The sequence below is a fragment of the Leptodactylus fuscus genome, chromosome 5 (genome assembly GCF_031893055.1).
Source record: "Leptodactylus fuscus isolate aLepFus1 chromosome 5, aLepFus1.hap2, whole genome shotgun sequence".
NCBI lineage: Eukaryota > Metazoa > Chordata > Amphibia > Anura > Leptodactylidae > Leptodactylus > Leptodactylus fuscus.
The window spans coordinates 165666728-165687429 of record NC_134269.1 but is presented as its reverse complement, the minus strand read 5'-3'; the positions used below and the strand labels follow the sequence as shown (position 1 = coordinate 165687429).

Below are 20702 nucleotides of genomic sequence, written 5' to 3'. Positions count from 1 at the left end.
GTGGCTTAAACTTGTGAATCCCATCCAGTAGCGTAACTAGGAATGGCAGGGCCCCATGGCGAACTTTTGACATGCCCCCCCCCCCCACTCCTGCACACTCTATGCCCCAGAATGGCCCCTGTACACAGTATTATGCCCCACTGTGGACACCCATGAACAATTATTATACTCTGGGGTCTTTTCAGACCCCAGAGTATAATGATCGAAGACCCAAGGGGGGGGGGGGGGGGGATACAGACATAAAAAACCACTGTCACTTAGCTATCCCCGAAACCGTTGCAGTCCTCAATGGTGTCAGCCATCTTGCTTGACGTTTGGACCGGGCCTCCGATCATTATACTGATACATTATATCTGAAAAGACTCCCGAGTATAATAATAGTGTTTGTGGGGTCCGCGGTGTCACTTACCGATCCCGGCCCCTGTCAGGATAGGTAAGTAAATATATATGACCCATTACCGGCTGGAGCAACTCCAGCCGGTAACGGCCTATTAAGAAAAAAAAAACGCAACAGTAGCTGCTGTCGCTGGGCCCCTAATGTCCTGGGCCCTGTGGCAGCTCCTATCAATGCTACCCCGGTAGTTATGCCCCTGATCCCATTGCAGAAATGCTGCAATTTTCTAAGCCTTCGCGATTTTGGAAATCGCAGCATGACAATTACACATATGGAAATGCTGCTGGTTTCCCTATAGGTATAATTGAAGCAGAAAGTCTACAGAGGAAGGATCTGCGGACTTTCTGTGAAAAGTGCTGTGGAAAAAACAGCAATGCGTTTCCACCTCAGTTTTTCCCGCAATGTTTTTTTCTCTGAAACCTGCTACGTGGGGACTTAACCTAAGCATCAGTTTATGCTCCCTACTGGTTGCAATGAGACTCAATTTACATAGGAAAAGGTTTTTTTTTTCTAAGACCCCACATAGCAATGCCGCAACGCATCACGTTTTTTCTCAAAAAGTTTGCAGAGATTTCCTCTGCAGACTTTCACCTTCAATTCTAACGATAGGGAAACCGTCAGCATTTCCGTAGATATAATTGACATGTTGCAATTTACAAAAATGTGATGGTTTTGGAAATTGCAGCATTTCCACTTCATAGATTTTTCTTGAATGTGTCTGCGTTTTTTTGCCGCAGTGTTTTTTGACATCTGGCCACCTGAACTTAAGGAGAATTGTAAGAGATTTCACAGTTGTGTGACAAAGTCTCCTTGTTTCCCCAGCCCCCCAGTGCATCTGCTTTGTTGTCATAGACATCTCCTCCATTGTGTACACTACTTCGTGCACGACTACCAGATGCTGCAGCCACTTCACATCCTTCATTAGCTCCTCTTCACATGTGTCCTGCCAGGCAGCCACTTGCATGCTGGGAGTTGTAGTTTCTCCCGCCCCCTTTATTCTATTGGCTGCTGCTGGCCCCGCCCCTTACTCTGCTAGTAGTCTTTACTGAGCGTGCGCGTGGAGGTTTCAGTACCAGAGAACGACAAGTGTGAACATGGTCGGTTTGAGATTAGGAGCTGCTGCTGCTGCTGACCAGCTTCGTGTCCTGCTGATCAGCGGGGTCCGGCACAGCAGGTGAGTACTGGCTGGTATATGGGGGGTATAGACCTCAAGCCCCCTGAGCTCTGGCTCGTGCCATCACTCGTATATGTGGCTTTATTTTGGTCGGGGTATCCGCTGGTCTCCATAGTAACCGCTGCACAACCTGACCACACAGGCTGCGACCAGGAGGAGGCAAGGGTGCAGTGGAGGAGGATGAGTGGGGGGCTGCCGGGGATATTACTTATATTTTAGGTTTCCTTCACACAGGGTTTGTCAAGAACTTTATTTTTTTCAGTAAGAACTCCTTTCTATGTTATTATTGACGGTATATCCCAGCTAAACTGTTACCTAAAATAATTGGAGCGACTCGCCCCTCAGGCTTCTGTCACACACTGTGGTGGCTTGTTAAAGTGCCATGTATTGTATGTAATGCCATATACCATGTACACAGAACAATGCTGCCACACTCCTGTATGTGATACCGCCCTCACGTGGGCTTCTACATAGCTGTCCATGGTAATGGGGACTTACCTGTGATGGGATCACTAAGGCCTTATTCATCTGTATTTGGCAGGTTTGTCATTTCCATGTAGATCACAGACCACATGCACACCTATCGATTGTAATGGGCACATGCAGACGTCCATACGCTGAACAATCTGTAGGGAAAGAAACAGGACATGTTTTATGTTGGTCCATTCTGCAGATTTAAAAGCCCCATTTTGGTCTACGAGACCTTGAAAATAATGGACAGGGTATGAACGCCATGTTTCTGTTTTTCATGGACCCACAGACACTATTAATTATGGTAAAATAAATCATATATATATATATATATATATATATATATATATATATATATATATATATATATATTTCTCTCTATATTGGCTTTTTTTTTTTTTAACAAAAAAGAGAACTAGATCATCCATGGACAGCACGCAACCCAAAAATAAAGCAGTATGGGCTCATTCACGTGGTGGTATTTGGCCCTGATTTTGAGGTAAACTAAGCCTGAAGATCTGTGCCAAATTTCAACCTGATTCTGCTTCACATTGTTTTCAATGAGAACCCGAACCCTATAACCCCCTGCTCAACCAGCTGATTTAGCCACACACCCTACAGTGCGAACCCCTCCGGTGACTAGTCCTGGTCATCTGAGCCTGATCTGTGGGTGACAACTGCGGTGCAAAGTCAAGGGTCACATAAGAGGTATTTGGGGCCTCAGATTCCTCTTCTGTTTTAGCTGGGTGAACGTACATGCAGATACATTATGGTGCAATCTGTTAAAACAACTTTATTTAAAAGGTTATTGCGCTGTGGTGACACTGAAGTGTGGACTGTGATACCCCCTACCAGCTTGTAGATGAGCGAGGACCCCACCCATAGTATAATGGAGGCACTTGTGTTTTCATTGGCAGGCCGCTTACCTAACCCTGGCTTATTAACCCCCCTCCCCCCTTCCATGGCAGGCTACTCCTGGGGTAACAATGTCACCAGTGACCACTTATACTATGAAGAGCTTCATTTACATGAGAAAAGATTAGATTAAATGGAATAGTTTCATTACCATATGTAGGGATGATCTGTATGGAGGGAACATTCCTATGGGAATCCTCCTATTCTTCCTCAGATCCTTAAATTTACATAAGACAAGGTCTTTGTTGGCACAGACATTAGCTCAGACCCCCAAGGTTATAGGTAACAATTGGACTGCCACCATCTAGATGTAATCCCTCCTCATACACATGAGAATGTTTACAGGATTTGCTGACTGTCTCCTGCTTAGTTCCAGCAAGAAAAGCTATTGGATTAGAAGAAATCCTACAATTTGTAGTTACATGTGTCATCAGTTTTATTACTATACTCTAAGGGAGCGTTCACACTACCGTCGGTGTCCGACATCTAGTGTCCGCTCAAAATCTGTCACGGACACTAGGAGCGGACACTAGATGTGTCCGTGACACCTGTCATTCACTTGAATGGGCATCGGGTGCGTTCTTTTGCACTCCGTGCCCGTCCTTCCCTGTCCGCAAGAGAAGATGTCCGACTTCTCAAGCGGACAGAGGAACCCTGCATGCAGGGCTTTTCTGTCCGCTTGAGAAGTCGGACATCTTCTCTTGCGGACAGAGAAGGACGGGCACGGAGTGCAAAAGAACGCACCCGATGCCCATTCAAGTGAATGACAGGTGTCACGGACACATCTAGTGTCCGTGACAGATTTTGAGCGGACACTAGGAGCGGACACTACATGTCGGACACCGACGGTAGTGTGAACGCCCCCTAATGGTGGCCACACACATTAGGATTCAGTAGGCAAACTATAGTTGTTCAAACTGCCCAGAAATGGTCCGGGACCCTGGGCTGATAGTGAATTGGAAATACTGGGAATGTTCTTGCAGCACAAAGTTGTCCATGGACTGTTGGCCAGTGTCTGCCATTGGTCAACTAAAACAACCATTTGTAGGTAAATTCCACCGGACAAATTGTCACTTTGCTTGAACTTGTCCACTATGAAGCCCTTCTAGACCAGTGTGTAAGTAACCGGTAGCTATTAGGTAGCAGGACATTACCAGCATATACCTGTTACATTCCCCAAGGGAAAACCTATAGAGAAAAACATGGTGTTTCACTCCTAAAAATATAACTGCATTAAAAATGCATCCAGTCTGAATTCACCCACAGATGTGCAGAAATCTTCAGCAGATGTGTACACCATTAGAGATGAGCGAACAGTGTTCTATCGAACACATGTTCGATCGGATATCAGGGTGTACGCCATGTTCGAATCGAATCGAACACCACGTGGTAAAGTGCGCCAAAATTCGATTCCCCTCCCACCTTCCCTGGCGCCTTTTTTGCACCAATAACAGCGCAGGGGAGGTGGGACAGGAACTACGACACTGGGGGCATTGAAAAAAATTGGAAAAAGTCATTGGCTGCCGAAATCAGGTGACCTCCATTTTAGACGAATAGTGGATTTCAAATCCGGGTCATATGAGAATGTGAACTTTGTGACTATGAGACAGGGATAGCTGTACAGGCAGGGATAGCTAGGGATAACCTTTATTTAGGGGGGAATGTTATTAAAAATAACTTTTTGGGGCTCTATCGGGTGTGTAATTGTGATTTTTGTGAGATAAACTTTTTCCCATAGGGATGCATTGGCCAGCGCTGATTGGCCGAATTCCGTACTCTGGCCAATCAGCGCTGGCCAATGCATTCTATTAGCTTGATGAAGCAGAGTGTGCACAAGGGTTCAAGCGCACCCTCGGCTCTGATGTAGCAGAGCCGAGGCTGCACAAGGGTTCAAGCGCACCCTCGGCTCTGATGTAGGAGAGCCGAGGGTGCACTTGAACCCTTGTGCACCCTCAGCTCTGCTACATCAGAGCCGAGGGTGCGCTTGAACCCTTGTGCACACTCTGCTTCATCAAGCTAATAGAATGCATTGGCCAGCGCTGATTGGCCAATGTATTCTATTAGCCTGATGAAGTAGAGCTGAATGTGTGTGCTAAGCACACACATTCAGCTCTACTTCATCGGGCTAATAGAATGCATTGGCCAGAGTACGGAACTCGACCAATCAGCGCTGGCTCTGCTGGAGGAGGCGGAGTCTAAGATCGCTCCACACCAGTCTCCATTCAGGTCCGACCTTAGACTCCGCCTTAGAGCCAGCGCTGATTGGCCGAAGGCTGGCCAATGCATTCCTATGCGAATGCAGAGACTTAGCAGTGCTGAGTCAGTTTTGCTCAACTACACATCTGATGCACACTCGGCACTGCTACATCAGATGTAGCAATCTGATGTAGCAGAGCCGAGGGTGCACTAGAACCCCTGTGCAAACTCAGTTCACGCTAATAGAATGCATTGGCCAGCGCTGATTGGCCAATGCATTCTATTAGCCCGATGAAGTAGTGCTGAATGTGTGTGCTAAGCACACACATTCAGCACTGCTTCATCACGCCAATACAATGCATTAGCCAGTGCTGATTGGCCAGAGTACGGAATTCGGCCAATCAGCGCTGGCTCTGCCGGAGGAGGCGGAGTCTAAGGTCGGACCTGAATGGAGACTGGTGTGGAGCGATCTTAGACTCCGCCTCCTCCAGCAGAGCCAGCGCTGATTGGTCGAGTTCCGTACTCTGGCCAATCAGCGCTGGCCAATGCATTCTATTAGCCCGATGAAGTAGAGCTGAATGTGTGTGCTTAGCACACACATTCAGCTCTACTTCATCAGGCTAATAGAATACATTGGCCAATCAGCGCTGGCCAATGCATTCTATTAGCTTGATGAAGCAGAGTGTGCACAAGGGTTCAAGCGCACCCTCGGCTCTGATGTAGCAGAGCTGAGGGTGCACAAGGGTTCAAGTGCACCCTCGGCTCTCCTACATCAGAGCCGAGGGTGCGCTTGAACCCTTGTGCAGCCTCGGCTCTGCTACATCAGAGCCGAGGGTGCGCTTGAACCCTTGTGCACACTCTGCTTCATCAAGCTAATAGAATGCATTGGCCAGCACTGATTGGCCAGAGTACGGAATTCGGCCAATCAGCGCTGGCCAATGCATTCTATTAGCCCGATGAAGTAGAGCTGAATGTGTGTGCTAAGCACACACATTCAGCACTGCTTCATCACGCCAATACAATGCATTAGCCAGTGCTGATTGGCCAGAGTACGGAATTCGGCCAATCAGCGCTGGCTCTGCCGGAGGAGGCGGAGTCTAAGGTCGGACCTGAATGGAGACTGGTGTGGAGCGATCTTAGACTCCGCCTCCTCCAGCAGAGCCAGCGCTGATTGGTCGAGTTCCGTACTCTGGCCAATCAGCGCTGGCCAATGCATTCTATTAGCCCGATGAAGTAGAGCTGAATGTGTGTGCTTAGCACACACATTCAGCTCTACTTCATCAGGCTAATAGAATACATTGGCCAATCAGCGCTGGCCAATGCATTCTATTAGCTTGATGAAGCAGAGTGTGCACAAGGGTTCAAGCGCACCCTCGGCTCTGATGTAGCAGAGCTGAGGGTGCACAAGGGTTCAAGTGCACCCTCGGCTCTCCTACATCAGAGCCGAGGGTGCGCTTGAACCCTTGTGCAGCCTCGGCTCTGCTACATCAGAGCCGAGGGTGCGCTTGAACCCTTGTGCACACTCTGCTTCATCAAGCTAATAGAATGCATTGGCCAGCACTGATTGGCCAGAGTACGGAATTCGGCCAATCAGCGCTGGCCAATGCATTCTATTAGCCCGATGAAGTAGAGCTGAATGTGTGTGCTAAGCACACACATTCAGCACTGCTTCATCACGCCAATACAATGCATTAGCCAGTGCTGATTGGCCAGAGTACGGAATTCGGCCAATCAGCGCTGGCTCTGCCGGAGGAGGCGGAGTCTAAGGTCGGACCTGAATGGAGACTGGTGTGGAGCGATCTTAGACTCCGCCTCCTCCAGCAGAGCCAGCGCTGATTGGTCGAGTTCCGTACTCTGGCCAATCAGCGCTGGCCAATGCATTCTATTAGCCCGATGAAGTAGAGCTGAATGTGTGTGCTTAGCACACACATTCAGCTCTACTTCATCAGGCTAATAGAATACATTGGCCAATCAGCGCTGGCCAATGCATTCTATTAGCTTGATGAAGCAGAGTGTGCACAAGGGTTCAAGCGCACCCTCGGCTCTGATGTAGCAGAGCTGAGGGTGCACAAGGGTTCAAGTGCACCCTCGGCTCTCCTACATCAGAGCCGAGGGTGCGCTTGAACCCTTGTGCAGCCTCGGCTCTGCTACATCAGAGCCGAGGGTGCGCTTGAACCCTTGTGCACACTCTGCTTCATCAAGCTAATAGAATGCATTGGCCAGCACTGATTGGCCAGAGTACGGAATTCGGCCAATCAGCGCTGGCCAATGCATTCTATTAGCCCGATGAAGTAGAGCTGAATGTGTGTGCTAAGCACACACATTCAGCACTGCTTCATCACGCCAATACAATGCATTAGCCAGTGCTGATTGGCCAGAGTACGGAATTCGGCCAATCAGCACTGGCTAATGCATTGTATTGGCTTGATGAAGCAGTGCTGAATGTGTGTGCTTAGCACACACATTCAGCTCTACTTCATCGGGCTAATAGAATGCATTGGCCAATCAGCGCTGGCCAATGCATTCTATTAGCGTGAACTGAGTTTGCACAGGGGTTCTAGTGCACCCTCGGCTCTGCTACATCAGATTGCTACATCTGATGTAGCAGTGCCGAGTGTGCATCAGATGTGTAGTTGAGCAAAACTGACTCAGCACTGCTAAGTCTGCATTCGCATAGGAATGCATTGGCCAGCCTTCGGCCAATCAGCGCTGGCTCTGCCGGAGGAGGCGGAGTCTAAGGTCGGACCTGAATGGAGACTGGTGTGGAGCGATCTTAGACTCCGCCTCCTCCAGCAGAGCCAGCGCTGATTGGTCGAGTTCCGTACTCTGGCCAATCAGCACTGGCCAATGCATTTCTATGGGGAAAAGTTAGCTTGCGAAAATCGCAAACTGACAGGGATTTCCATGAAATAAAGTGACTTTTATGCCCCCAGACATGCTTCCCCTGCTGTCCCAGTGTCATTCCAGGGTGTTGGTATCATTTCCTGGGGTGTCATAGTGGACTTGGTGACCCTCCAGACACGAATTTGGGTTTCCCCCTTAACGAGTTTATGTTCCCCATAGACTATAATGGGGTTCGAAACCCATTCGAACACTCGAACAGTGAGCGGCTGTTCGAATCGAATTTCGAACCTCGAACATTTTAGTGTTCGCTCATCTCTATACACCATCCCGGAGAGAGCAGCGTGTGTATCCTCTTCCATTGTACACAAACCAAAGATGAGGCGATATATATATATATATATATATATATATATATATATAATTTTTATATTTTTTTTTCTAATAGTTGATCTGAAAATATGGTAACTGTCTCCAAAATAAAGCATTGACCTGAGTAAACCTTCCTGGGGAATGCCTAAAAGCCATGTTTATGAATAGTATCCACTGCCATTGGTCTGTGTTACTGTTATTGTGTGTCCTATATAACTGGTTGTGGACGTGCAGGGTTCCCTGCTATGTCCCATGATTCCCTGCTGCTGCTGATATACACCCAGTCTAGTAAAAGTGAAAATGTTTCTATCTCAGCTGAGCAGGGAGGAGATAAGAGGACCGGAGGAATTCCTCACCACTTCTTACACCCTTAGTGGATGTGTCACCACTTCTGAGGCTTCAGCTTTGCTGAATGTCTTATTAATCCAGACTGGAACTTGCCACATTTCTACTATTGCATCAGACAGTGCTGGAAATGGGAAATAAGTGGGAGTGAGGGTTAGTTGGCTATATGTAGTACATAAAAGTGAGTGTGAGTCCTGTGTATGTGACCACCCGGTAACCTGATATGTGTAAGCTATCTCTCATCCTTGGTGGTCCAGTCCAGATGTATGACAGTAGTGACATGGGAATGCAGACAGTCAGGATATGGCCTTTTTCTGCTATGTGACCTGAGGGACTCTATACAGGTCATTAGGTCTGTTACGGTGATACCAAACAGCCCACTACAGATATTCTCTAAGGACACGGACAAAGACCTTCTCATAGCTGTAAATATATACTGCTAGTGGGTTAGTTCTATCTGTGCAGCCCCTGAGATCACAGCAATGTTCTAGCTTTAGCATTTACACTACATGTAAGGCTGGGTGTACACAGTACATTTTTGCTCATAAAGACACCAAGCCTTTTATCACATGTGTACAATTATTATACTACAATACACCAAACCCTGAATAATCCTAATTTCTCATACCTGCGTAGGCCTTTAGGGTAAGTTCACACAGGGTTTTTTGGTCAGGATTTTCAGGCCATATCCGCCTCAAAATCCTGACCAAAAAGACGGCTCCCATTGAAATGGGAACTGGTCAGTTCTTTTTTTTCCGGCAACTGTTTGTTCCGGCTCCCGGAAAAAAGAAACGACATGCTCATTCTTTCAGGCGGAGTCTCCTGGCGACATCCACCTGAAGACTCCTCCCTCCCGACTAGGTCCATTCATTGGACCTAATCCGGAGCGGAGTGTGCGACTGGATGCCGGTGCACTACAATGTCATCCAGTTGCAGCTACCCATATTTTGGTCAGGATCCTGAGGTGGCCTCCGCCTCAGGTTCCAGGTCAAAAAACCCAGTGTGAACTTACCCTTAGGGTGTGTGACTATTCAGGTAACGGTTCTGTAGCCTGGTTTCACAAGCCTTGTCTAAGTGAAGTATATGGTTTCTGTAACCTTACCTGTACAAGCTTTGTGGATGAAGAGGCGAGCACTTCGCCCACAATTTGTACTGCAAGTGTATATGGGCACATGATCCCATTTAGTCATTCTGCCTGTTGTTGTACATCTTAGACTTTCTGCTATTGCTAATAGGGTCTCTGTATTTAGCCGACTTGTGGTGTTGGACTTTACGCTGCTACATGAAGGCAGGTTACTAGCCACAACTTCAGTGTACAGCGTCCAGATCCTCACCCAGGGAGGGGGGTGGAGAGCAGTAACCAAGCAGAAAGAATCCATTTTACTCCTTCTCTCCTTCACGTAGCCTCAGTCTCTTAAAGATTTATCAGGCTGTTCCTGCTGGGGGGGAAGGGGGAGGCTTTCCACTGAAGGGGAGGGGGGGGGACTATACACATCTTCTAAAGTTTACATTCAGTTTCTGTAAACTGTTTGCAGGGTCAGTGCTGCACATTAATGGACAGTATAATATATAGACTATATTACAAATGCCCACAGGTTCTTAATAGGGATACAATGTCTTAGATGGACACCATAAACACAGAGTGCCTGCATTTCTGTACTGTCTACTTGGAAGTGCTCCATGAACAGATCAGGGATTATAGCACTTCCATTAAAGGGGTATTCTGTGTCAAACATATGACATATCCACAGAATATGACCTAAATGTCCAATAGACTTTGTTGGGACCCACACCTATCTATGGAATGGCGGTCCCTCGCAGTACCCTGGCTGCACATGCATAGCTGTGCCAACTCACTTTTGTGGGAATATTCAGATACAAATGCCTCTTAACTTCAATGGGATTTTTTTGGGTGGTCACTGCTATCAGTAGCCTGCCTTGCAAACTATAGCTGAATCAGCTTTTTATTTATTTTCCAGTAAACAAAATCTCATAGGCAAATCACTGAAGCCATCACTTCTAAGGCTGGATTCACACCAGCACTTGAACTCCATTTGGGCTTTCGTCCCTGAACCCACTTAAGGGTGAATGGACACAGCCGTATGACAATACCGCACAGTTTTCACAACAATAATAGTTTTGCGATGTATCCAGTCCATTCAGTTCTGTCACAAAGGAGATGATAAATTTGATCTGTAGCAGAGGACTTGGTTAATAGGAAATCGGATAATCCCTGTGCCCTTCCCCTTTCACCAGTCCTGGGGTGGGATTGTAATTACACGTGTAGGATTGAGGAGTAATCCCATTGTTTCAGTATGTAGGATAATAAGTAGGAGGCCATTCCTTGGCCCTGTGAGCACAATGGCCCTATATCTTCTGTTTCCTAATTGAGGACACCCTGTAATTGAGATAACTGTAGACCTATGCGCCCTGTACACCTCTATAACGCCATGTGTGGTTAGACTGCCTGCTTGGTATCTTGGTTGGTCATGAATTGTCTTTGAGCTTGTTTACCATATGGAGGTTAACCTGTGATTCTTACTTCATTATTGAATAACACTGTTTTTCTTTGACAGTTATTCAGCATGTGCCTTTAGTACTGCTCCTCAACAGAGAAATCCTGGGACCGCAAGAAGTGGTGGAAGTAACGGCAGCGGTGGCGATGGTGGTAGCGATGATGATCAGTCATCACTGCAGAAGAAGACCATGAAGCTTGAGGCAGAAGTTCAGGAATTAAAAGTAAGTTCCTTGTAAGATGAGATTTATAGTGGCCATAATAAGGAAGTATCGTACCCTGTGAAAATGATCTGTTCAGCTCCCAAATCTATTGATCTATAGCATATTGAGTTTTCTCCTGAATATAACCATATTAATATTAGTAGACAATTGTTAAACTTTTGCAAGTATAAGTAGCTAAAAATTTTGCAGAGTTGTAAAGATTTTCTGTAACAGCCTTAGTTCTGTCAGCCTTGTTTTGATTGGTTACCAATGGATATGACCATGAATGCAGGAACTTTCCATTCTGTCTGATAGTCAGACATGATTTCCTTATTGTGGCCGGGTATCTTCTCGTGCAGGAGCACAGAAACTGTACATGCATTAATCCAGTCAGATGTATTTTTGGTTATGATATATGTATACATGCTAGTCTGTGATCTCAGGCTGTAACTAGAACATTCGACACAGATTTATTACTGGAAACCTGGCTCCGCATTTTAGGCTAATAACTGTGACATTAGAAAAGGCAGGCATGCACGTTTTATTTAGTTTTGGGTAACTTCCATGAGCAATGTGTAGATATTACATCTCGCTGTACATCCTCCAGCTAAGACCTGTAGGGAAACTGTACTTATAGTAGCAGAAGCCAAAAGTGCACAGCTCTTACAGTGTACTGCCAGTGAACATATAATGACACACTATATTTGGTGGGGTTTGATTTTTAGGCCATGTTTGACAGGTCCTTTCCTCTGGGTGATATATTCAAAGAGGCTGGAATGAATATCCATGACTATCCAGGAGGCGTAAATAAATATACACTACTGTACATGTCTTCAGTGCACTAGCTGTTTATTCATGGCACACTGACATATTAATTTTTTTTTTTTTCCCTGATCAGTTTATTTGTTGTGGGACGCCCATTTCCTATCCTATCCTTCCAGTAATGCGCAAAAACTACTCGCACAGAAGCTATTTCTTCAGGACTCCTGAGCATGAATAAGGGCCTATTCTATTCTTTGCATGGAACTTGTGTAGTAATTATATCTATCCATAAAATCAGTGAGGCGACCATTTAGAAATGACTGAAGGATTTCCATTCACAAAATGAATGTAATATAAAATATGTCCCATCTGACATTGTGTACTATACTTTGCTAATAAACTTTTCTTTTTTTTTTTTTGCTAGGAGCGTTACGAAAGAGCTGTACATGACTCTGAGTATGTTCTTAGAAGAACAAAGAAGTTTGTAGAAGATGCAAAACTCTTTGGTATGAATCTCGATTCTTTTTAAGTTTAAACGGATCCTATCATACAACCCCCCCCCCCCCCCCTTTTTTTTTTCTTCTGAGTAACAAGTCAGAATAGCCTTAAAGGCTATTCTTCTCCTACCTTTTGTTGTCTGCTCCGCGCCACCATTCCGTAGGCATCCTGGTTCTTGTCGGTATGCAAATGAGTTCTCTTGCAGCACTGGGGGTGGCCACAGCATTCAAACAGCACTGGGGGTGTCCTCAGTGCTGTGAGAGAACTCTCTAGCGCCGCCTCCATCTTTGTCAGTAGAGTCTTCTTCATTCTCTTCTTCCGGTGGTGGCTTGCACAGTATTGTAAGCGGCCATCTTCTCGTGGTCTGTGGGCATGCGCAGTCTGCTCTGCCCGAGGCCTAGAAGTTGCAAGCCACCAGAAGAGGACGCTGCTGACAAAGATGGAGGCGGCGCTGGAGAAAGTTCTCTCACAGCACTGGGGCCCGCCCCCAGAGCTGTGAGAGAACTCATTTGCATGCCGACAAGAAATGGGATTCCTACGGAACGGCGTTACGGAGAAGACAACGAAAGATAGGAGAAGAATAGCCTTTCTTAAGGCTATTCCGACGTGTTACTCGGTAAAAAAAAAAAAGGAGTTGTATGATAGGATCCCTTTAATATTCCTGTGATCACTTTTTAACAAACTGCATGTCAATAATGCATGTGTATAAAGGAAATGCTTCTTTGCTTCACATCTCTGGCTCCTATCCTGCTTACCTGACACTCACTTTGAAATCCTTTCTTAATCCATCTTTCTACAGAAATAGCAAGTGGTATTGTTATATAGGAATCTATGGAGAGGGGAGGGCAGAGGAGTGAGCTTTAATTGAGTGAGAGTAGACTATGGCATGGACAGACTTCTGGATTAGGAAGTTTCTGTCCCACCCCAGGTCTTCCCAATATATTGCAGACATCACAACTAGAGATGAGCAAGTACTGTTCGGATCAGCCGATCCGAACAGCACGCACCATAGAAATGAATGGATGCACCTGGTACTTCCGCTTTGACGCCGGCCGCTTAACCCCCCGCGTGCCGGCTACGTCCATTCATTTCTATGCGAGCGTGCTGTTCGGATCGGCTGAACCGAACAGTACTCGCTCATCTCTAATCACAACAGCTAGTCTCCATCCACAAGCTCAGGGAAAACAGAATATTTATAGATACAGCTGCCCAAAGGAAAAATGGGCAAAATTTGTTAATTTGATTCACTTTACAAGCCACAGAGCAGGATTGGATATTGGTCATATACACGTGGGTGATGAGGGTAGAGTTAGTGAAGCGAAATACGACTGCTGCTGTAAACAATGCTTGGGTGCAGGATTTTGTTTTTTAAGCACATAATAGAAAATGTACTAAGGCTAGTATTTATTGTGGCTTAAACAAGGCATGTTGTTATAAATTGTAGTAAAGGCTTCTTACTAAATTTGCACCAGACACTGAAATCCTAACCCTATGGTAATATATTACTTTATACTTTAAAAACAAAAAAAAACCTCACTATTTTATCACATGTTAAAATTTCATGCTTCCACTCTCTTCCTCTTTTGCAGGTATTCAGAGTTTATGTCGGGACTTGGTGGAGGTGGCAGATCTCTTAGAGGTGTCACTGAAGGAAACAAAGGAGAGCGGAATGATCGCGACATCAGAAATCTTAATTCCAATTGACGAGAAACTGCAACGAGTTTTCAAGAAACATGGACTAAAGAAAATGACCCCTGTGGGAGGAGACTATGATCCTTATGATCATGAAGTAGTCTGTCATGTGCCTGCAGAGGGAAGGAGACCTGGGAGTGTGGCCACAATACGACAAGAAGGCTACAAACTACATGGTAGAACCATACGTCACGCTCGCGTTGGCATTGCAGTGCTGACACCCAAGTGACAAATCTCCTTCTAGGTTCCTCTGAAGAATCCCCCTTATTTATTATAAATAGAGTTTAGATTACTAGTTTTTAATGTTTGTCCTCTTTTACTTCACCTGGTGACGTTATTCAAGCTGCTACTCCATGGCTGGAGTGCCTTAACTTGACCTCATGTTGGTACAGTCCTTGCGCTGTGCTGTACAATCATCTCTGGGATTACGGGACCCTCTCGCATCTTTATATATTTGGACTTTTACTTAGATAGAACAATGAAAATTCAGAAATATATTTTCTATAGAAGAGACAATTTGTTTCCATAGTGTAGGCACCCTTTAAAAACCTGGCACAAAAATGGGCAAACCAGAGCAGTTGCCCATAGTAGCCAGATCACTCTTTACATTGGCACATTCAGACCGTTTCAAATGTTTACAAACCTTGACCCTAAATTGAGTAAATGATCATTGAGAGATACCGCACAGACTAGTCTGTATCTATAACAGGGGTCATGGCTTACAGGTACCTTAAAATGTTCCAGGTTTATTACTGGCATCACCATTACCTTGTCACAAAATATTGGTGCAAAGCCAGCCAACCAAGAGCTGACCTAAGCGTCTAACATGTCTGGAAAGATGTATCGGAGAGGTACATTTAGTGCAGTTCACCTATTCGGTCTCGTTTTATGCTGACAGTAATAACACTCAATCATTGTGTATGAAGAATAGTGTTTCTTCTACAACCACCTTGGATGTTTACAGATACCAGGCTGCTAGTATGTAATAATACTGTCCCGATGTGTTCCTACTGAGTGGTTGGTCCCTGCGTTGTTCATACAGGGGTAATATGTGAAAAAATGGATAGTTACCGATTTTTGGTGCAATGCAGGTGGGATCTCCTACCATTAGTACGACAAGGCTTCTGTTTTCTTATTCACTTTTGTCTAATGTTTGTATTGTTTTTTAAAGGGGTTTTATTATATAGGGGGGTTTGTAAGATCTACATTTCATGCTTGTGGAATGAAGGAGAAATGTTTCCCCACCGGGCCATTTATAATGTACTTCAGGGTACCATATTGTACCTCATCTACCTCTGTACATACCAGTAAGGTGGCCTTATGACTGTATATGTGTACTTACATAGTCTACTGTGAACATGCTATAACTCTTACACTCAATTCTATGGAGCTTATGTGTTGCTAGAGAAGCATGTGACATTGTCATTGTGTGCCTCTGATGGTCTTGTACAGAAGTGCAACAAAGCATGAAATGTGTCTATTCAGGGGACACTCGCTGTTTGTTTTGTTTTGTTTCTGTTTTTTACCAATTCTGTGTTTCACCAAATAAAATGATTTCATGGGCACATTAGTTCTGTACTTTTTTTTTTTTTTGTTTAATGACACAATATCAGCCATGTCAGATGGTGACATTGTGTCTACAGGACTTGCTTAATGTCTGTCTCTAAGCTAGACAAGGGTAATGCCTGACAGTAATACTACCATGAGATCTGTGCTGTGAGTAGCTTGGGGAACTGACTAGTGAAATATGTATATAGTGTAAAAAGCATAGTACAAGTGTCACAATATGTACAACCTTTTTAGTTTGACTTTTGTTAGGCTTGGTTCACATCTCCGCTTGGGGTTTCAATTCGGGAGGGTCTGCTTGGGGGCCCCTCCTAATCCACATAAGAAAAGCGGTTCCCTTAGAAAACCTGTGGACCCCATAGACTATATAATAGTGTCCGCATGATTTCCTTTTAGTTTCCACACCAAAAATGTGGAGAGGTGAATGGAATGCCAGTATGGAGACCAGACTTGGAGTCTTAGAACAAACTTGCTCAGGTCTTCACCCAATATCATCCTACACATTTTATTTTCAGGCGTGTGTTCATGTTCCTCAAGCCCAAATAAAATACATGATTGAAATTGTAACTAGTGAATTTGAACTAGTAACTGGGTCAGAACACCCAAAAATATGGAAAAGAAAAAAAAAAGTCAGATGACTCTAAACTAATATAGAGGTAGTAAATCCTAACACGTAACAGTCAAAGAGCTGCTGGAGGTTGTAGGTCTCTGTGTGATGGTGACAGGAGCTATCCTAGGGTCTAGGAAAGTATACACTGAGCACTTGAAAAATAAAACTGAGCGCCTCTCTACAAGTACTCCATGTTCTAGTCATACAATAAGAGCATGCACTTCACTAGTACAGGAGTTTTACCAGTGAAATGACTGGGCTGATCTGTTGGAGCCTTCAGCAAAGGATTGTAGGTGTGGGTTAAAGTTACAGTGGTTCAGAAAAGACTGTACTGTTAAATGGCGTACCACACTCATCATCACCCTTGTCACCAAAACTTCTTTGACACTTAAGCCATACACATTAGTTTTCTATCGGCCTCCCATAAGTAAAGAATGCAGTCCATAAGTAGTGACATCAATCCAGCAGCCAAAAATATCAGTATAGGGCATGACCTGCTATTTTTGGCCAGTCATCACCCTAACCTACCCCCCCATCCCCCCCCCCCCCCCCCCCCTTGTCATTTTCTCTAACCCATTCATGGGCAATTTTTGTAGTGTCAGTTATCTGGTTAAAGAAAGCATTGCCATTAGTGCATGAAGACCTACTGAATGGCTAAGTACGTGGTAAATGGCGAATTAGCATCCATAAGAATGTGGAGATCCAAGAGAACATCGTACTGAGCATAACAATGTCTCCACCAGCTTGTGTATGGCTTTCTATAGGGCATCCAGGTACCATCTTTACCCCCCATCAGGTAAGTGATGTACATGCACCTCGTATCCTCATGATATAAAAACCTTCCCTCTGTTCTCTTCTGGTTTGAAAGGCACTTGGGCAGGTCTAGCGTTGGGTGTATTATGGCTTGTGTTTCCCAGTGGTGCCGATATGAGTAGAGTGCCTGCACACCAGGTAGCACTAGAGATGAGCGAACACTAAAATGTTCGAAATTCGATTCGAACAGCCGCTCACTGTTCGAGTGTTCGAATGGGTTTCGAACCCCATTATAGTCTATGGGGAACATAAACTCGTTAAGGGGGAAACCCAAATTCGTGTCTGGAGGGTCACCAAGTCCACTATGACACCCCAGGAAATGATACCAACACCCTGGAATGACACTGGGACAGCAGGGGAAGCATGTCTGGGGGCATAAAAGTCACTTTATTTCATGGAAATCCCTGTCAGTTTGCGATTTTCGCAAGCTAACTTTTCCCCATAGAAATGCATTGGCCAGTGCTGATTGGCCAGAGTACGGAACTCGACCAATCAGCGCTGGCTCTGCTGGAGGAGGCGGAGTCTAAGATCGCTCCACACCAGTCTCCATTCAGGTCCGACCTTAGACTCCGCCTCCTCCGGCAGAGCCAGCGCTGATTGGCCGAAGGCTGGCCAATGCATTCCTATGCGAATGCAGAGACTTAGCAGTGCTGAGTCAGTTTTGCTCAACTACACATCTGATGCACACTCGTCACTGCTACATCAGATGTAGCAATCTGATGTAGCAGAGCCGAGGGTGCACTAGAACCCCTGTGCAAACTCAGTTCACGCTAATAGAATGCATTGGCCAGCGCTGATTGGCCAATGCATTCTATTAGCCCGATGAAGTAGAGCTGAATGTGTGTGCTAAGCACACACATTCAGCACTGCTTCATCACGCCAATACAATGCATTAGCCAGTGCTGATTGGCCAGAGTACGGAATTCGGCCAATCAGCGCTGGCTCTGCTGGAGGAGGCGGAGTCTAAGGTCGGACCTGAATGGAGACTGGTGTGGAGCGATCTTAGACTCCGCCTCCTCCAGCAGAGCCAGCGCTGATTGGCCGAATTCCGTACTCTGGCCAATCAGCGCTGGCCAATGCATTCTATTAGCTTGATGAAGCAGAGTGTGCACAAGGGTTCAAGCGCACCCTCGGCTCTGATGTAGCAGAGCCGAGGGTGCACAAGGGTTCAAGTGCACCCTCGGCTCTCCTACATCAGAGCCGAGGGTGCGCTTGAACCCTTGTGCAGCCTCAGCTCTGCTACATCAGAGCCGAGGGTGCGCTTGAACCCTTGTGCACACTCTGCTTCATCAAGCTAATAGAATGCATTGGCCAGCACTGATTGGCCAGAGTACGGAATTCGGCCAATCAGCGCTGGCCAATGCATCCCTATGGGAAAAAGTTTATCTCACAAAAATCACAATTACACACCCGATAGAGCCCCAAAAAGTTATTTTTAATAACATTCCCCGCTAAATAAAGGTTATCCCTAGCTATCCCTGCCTGTACAGCTATCCCTGTCTCATAGTCACAAAGTTCACATTCTCATATGACCCGGATTTGAAATCCACTATTCGTCTAAAATGGAGGTCACCTGATTTCGGCAGCCAATGACTTTTTCCAATTTTTTTCAATGCCCCCAGTGTCATAGTTCCTGTCCCACCTCCCCTGCGCTGTTATTGGTGCAAAAAAGGCGCCAGGGAAGGTGGGAGGGGAATCGAATTTTGGCGCACTTTACCACGCGGTGTTCGATTCGATTCGAACATGGCGAACACCCTGATATCCGATCGAACATGTGTTCGATAGAACACTGTTCGCTCATCTCTAGGTAGCACCTTATCCTTACCCAGCTGTCCTAGACATGGATGTGAGACTCAAGACTGCATGTGTCACTAGTCCATTGTTGACTGTGCAATGAGCTCCATCTAGTGGGCAGCTTGTAGCCTAGCGTGGAACATTTTTAGAGATGCGCTGGAAATGTTGGGTCAAATAATATTGTGTACATTTGTAGCAGCAAGCTTAAAAAAAAAAAAAAAAAAAAAAAAAAGTCCCCCAGAGACTTCACAGAGTATCAGTGTTTTTTTGTTTTTTTTTTGTTAAACTTTATGGCCAAATGAAGGGGGCGAGAGATTTAGAGGGGGACATGAAACTGGGGGAAGATGAAAAGAGATTAAACAATGGGGTCGCTGGACGGGGACATTAAACCATGGGGATAGCTGGGGGGTGACATGTCTGCCTCTAGTTGTCCCCAGTTTAATGTCACCCTCCAGCTACCCCCACAGTTTAATGTCCCCCTTTAGCAGCTTCCAGTTATTGTTCCCCATCTAACTACCCCCACGGTTTATTGTCCACCTCCAGCTGCCCCAGTTTAATGTATTCCTCTAGTTTCTCCCAGTTTAAACTGCGATACCAGGAGAGGGGGTTCATACTGTGGGGCATATAATGGGTGACTGTAGGAGGATTATACTGTGTAGGGGCACAAAGAAAAATGGATGAGACTGGACACAGCCAAGGTAGAAGTGGGTGAAGGTAAATTTTTCCATGACGCACATGGCACATTCTGTCCCTCTTTCTATCCTTTGAAAATAGAGAGGTATGTACACAGAGCAACTGCTGTCCTTAAGCTGTAAAGGTTGATGAGCTGCAATACCAGATACAGCCTGTACACAAGAGTGGCAAACCATTTCTACGTACTTTATAGCATGGGTTCAGTGTCTCCTATGCGACACAGAGGGATTCTCCATCATACACCTTTCAATGGCCTTTACAAAAAATAGCAGTTTGTAGACCAGGGGACCCGCGAATGGAATACCAAACACCTTAAAAAGCGGTGAGCAATGAAAGTGCACAGACCCCATAGACTATAATGAGGTCCATGTGTTTTCCGTGCGGTGTCTGCACGAGTCATCTGGAGAGAAAAGCACTTCAAGAACTACTTTCCTCTCTGCATGATTCATACAGAAAACACACGAACCCCATTATAGTCTATGGGGTCCATGTACTTTCATTGCTCACCGCTTTTTAATGTGTTCGATATTCTGTTTAGAGGTTTAAATGGACTCCCTGAACAGAATACCGAACGCAGATATGAACCAGGCCTTAGCTAGTTCCCTTGTAATTCTTAGGCCGGCTTCACATCTGCATTCCGTCCCCTATCCTGCCAGCAGAACTTTTCTCTCCGCATTTTTCGTGCAGACACAGAGCAGAATCCACATGGACCTCATTATAGTCTATGGGGTCTGCCAGCTTCCTTAGGAAACCACTTTTTTATGCAGTTTAGGTTTCTGTTTAGGGGTCCCCAAGCCGTCCGAACACAGATGTGAACCAGACCTTAGTCTACTCCATTCAATCTTCCT

General features: G+C 45.6%; 1 protein-coding gene across 1 annotated transcript; it reads left to right on the top strand.

Annotated features, from left to right (window-relative positions):
* The first annotated feature begins 1479 nt into the window (after nt 1–1479).
* GRPEL2 (GrpE like 2, mitochondrial) lies at nt 1480–15931 on the top strand. The gene is made up of 4 exons (XM_075276361.1): nt 1480–1568; nt 11285–11447; nt 12613–12694; nt 14276–15931. Exons 1-4 carry the CDS (start codon nt 1489–1491, stop codon nt 14605–14607), a joined length of 657 nt encoding a protein of 218 aa, XP_075132462.1. The 5' UTR covers nt 1480–1488; the 3' UTR covers nt 14608–15931.
* The last annotated feature ends 4771 nt before the right edge of the window (nt 15932–20702 follow it).

Excerpts from the sequence above, each read along its gene's own strand:
- GRPEL2 (XM_075276361.1), top strand. The coding sequence starts at position 1,489 with ATGGTCGGTTTGAGATTAGGAGCTGCTGCTGCTGCTGACCAGCTTCGT. Across the intron at positions 1,569-11,284 it reads AGCGGGGTCCGGCACAGCAG|TTATTCAGCATGTGCCTTTA; the intron begins GTGAGTACTGGC and ends TTTCTTTGACAG. Across the intron at positions 12,695-14,275 it reads AGAAGATGCAAAACTCTTTG|GTATTCAGAGTTTATGTCGG; the intron begins GTATGAATCTCG and ends CCTCTTTTGCAG.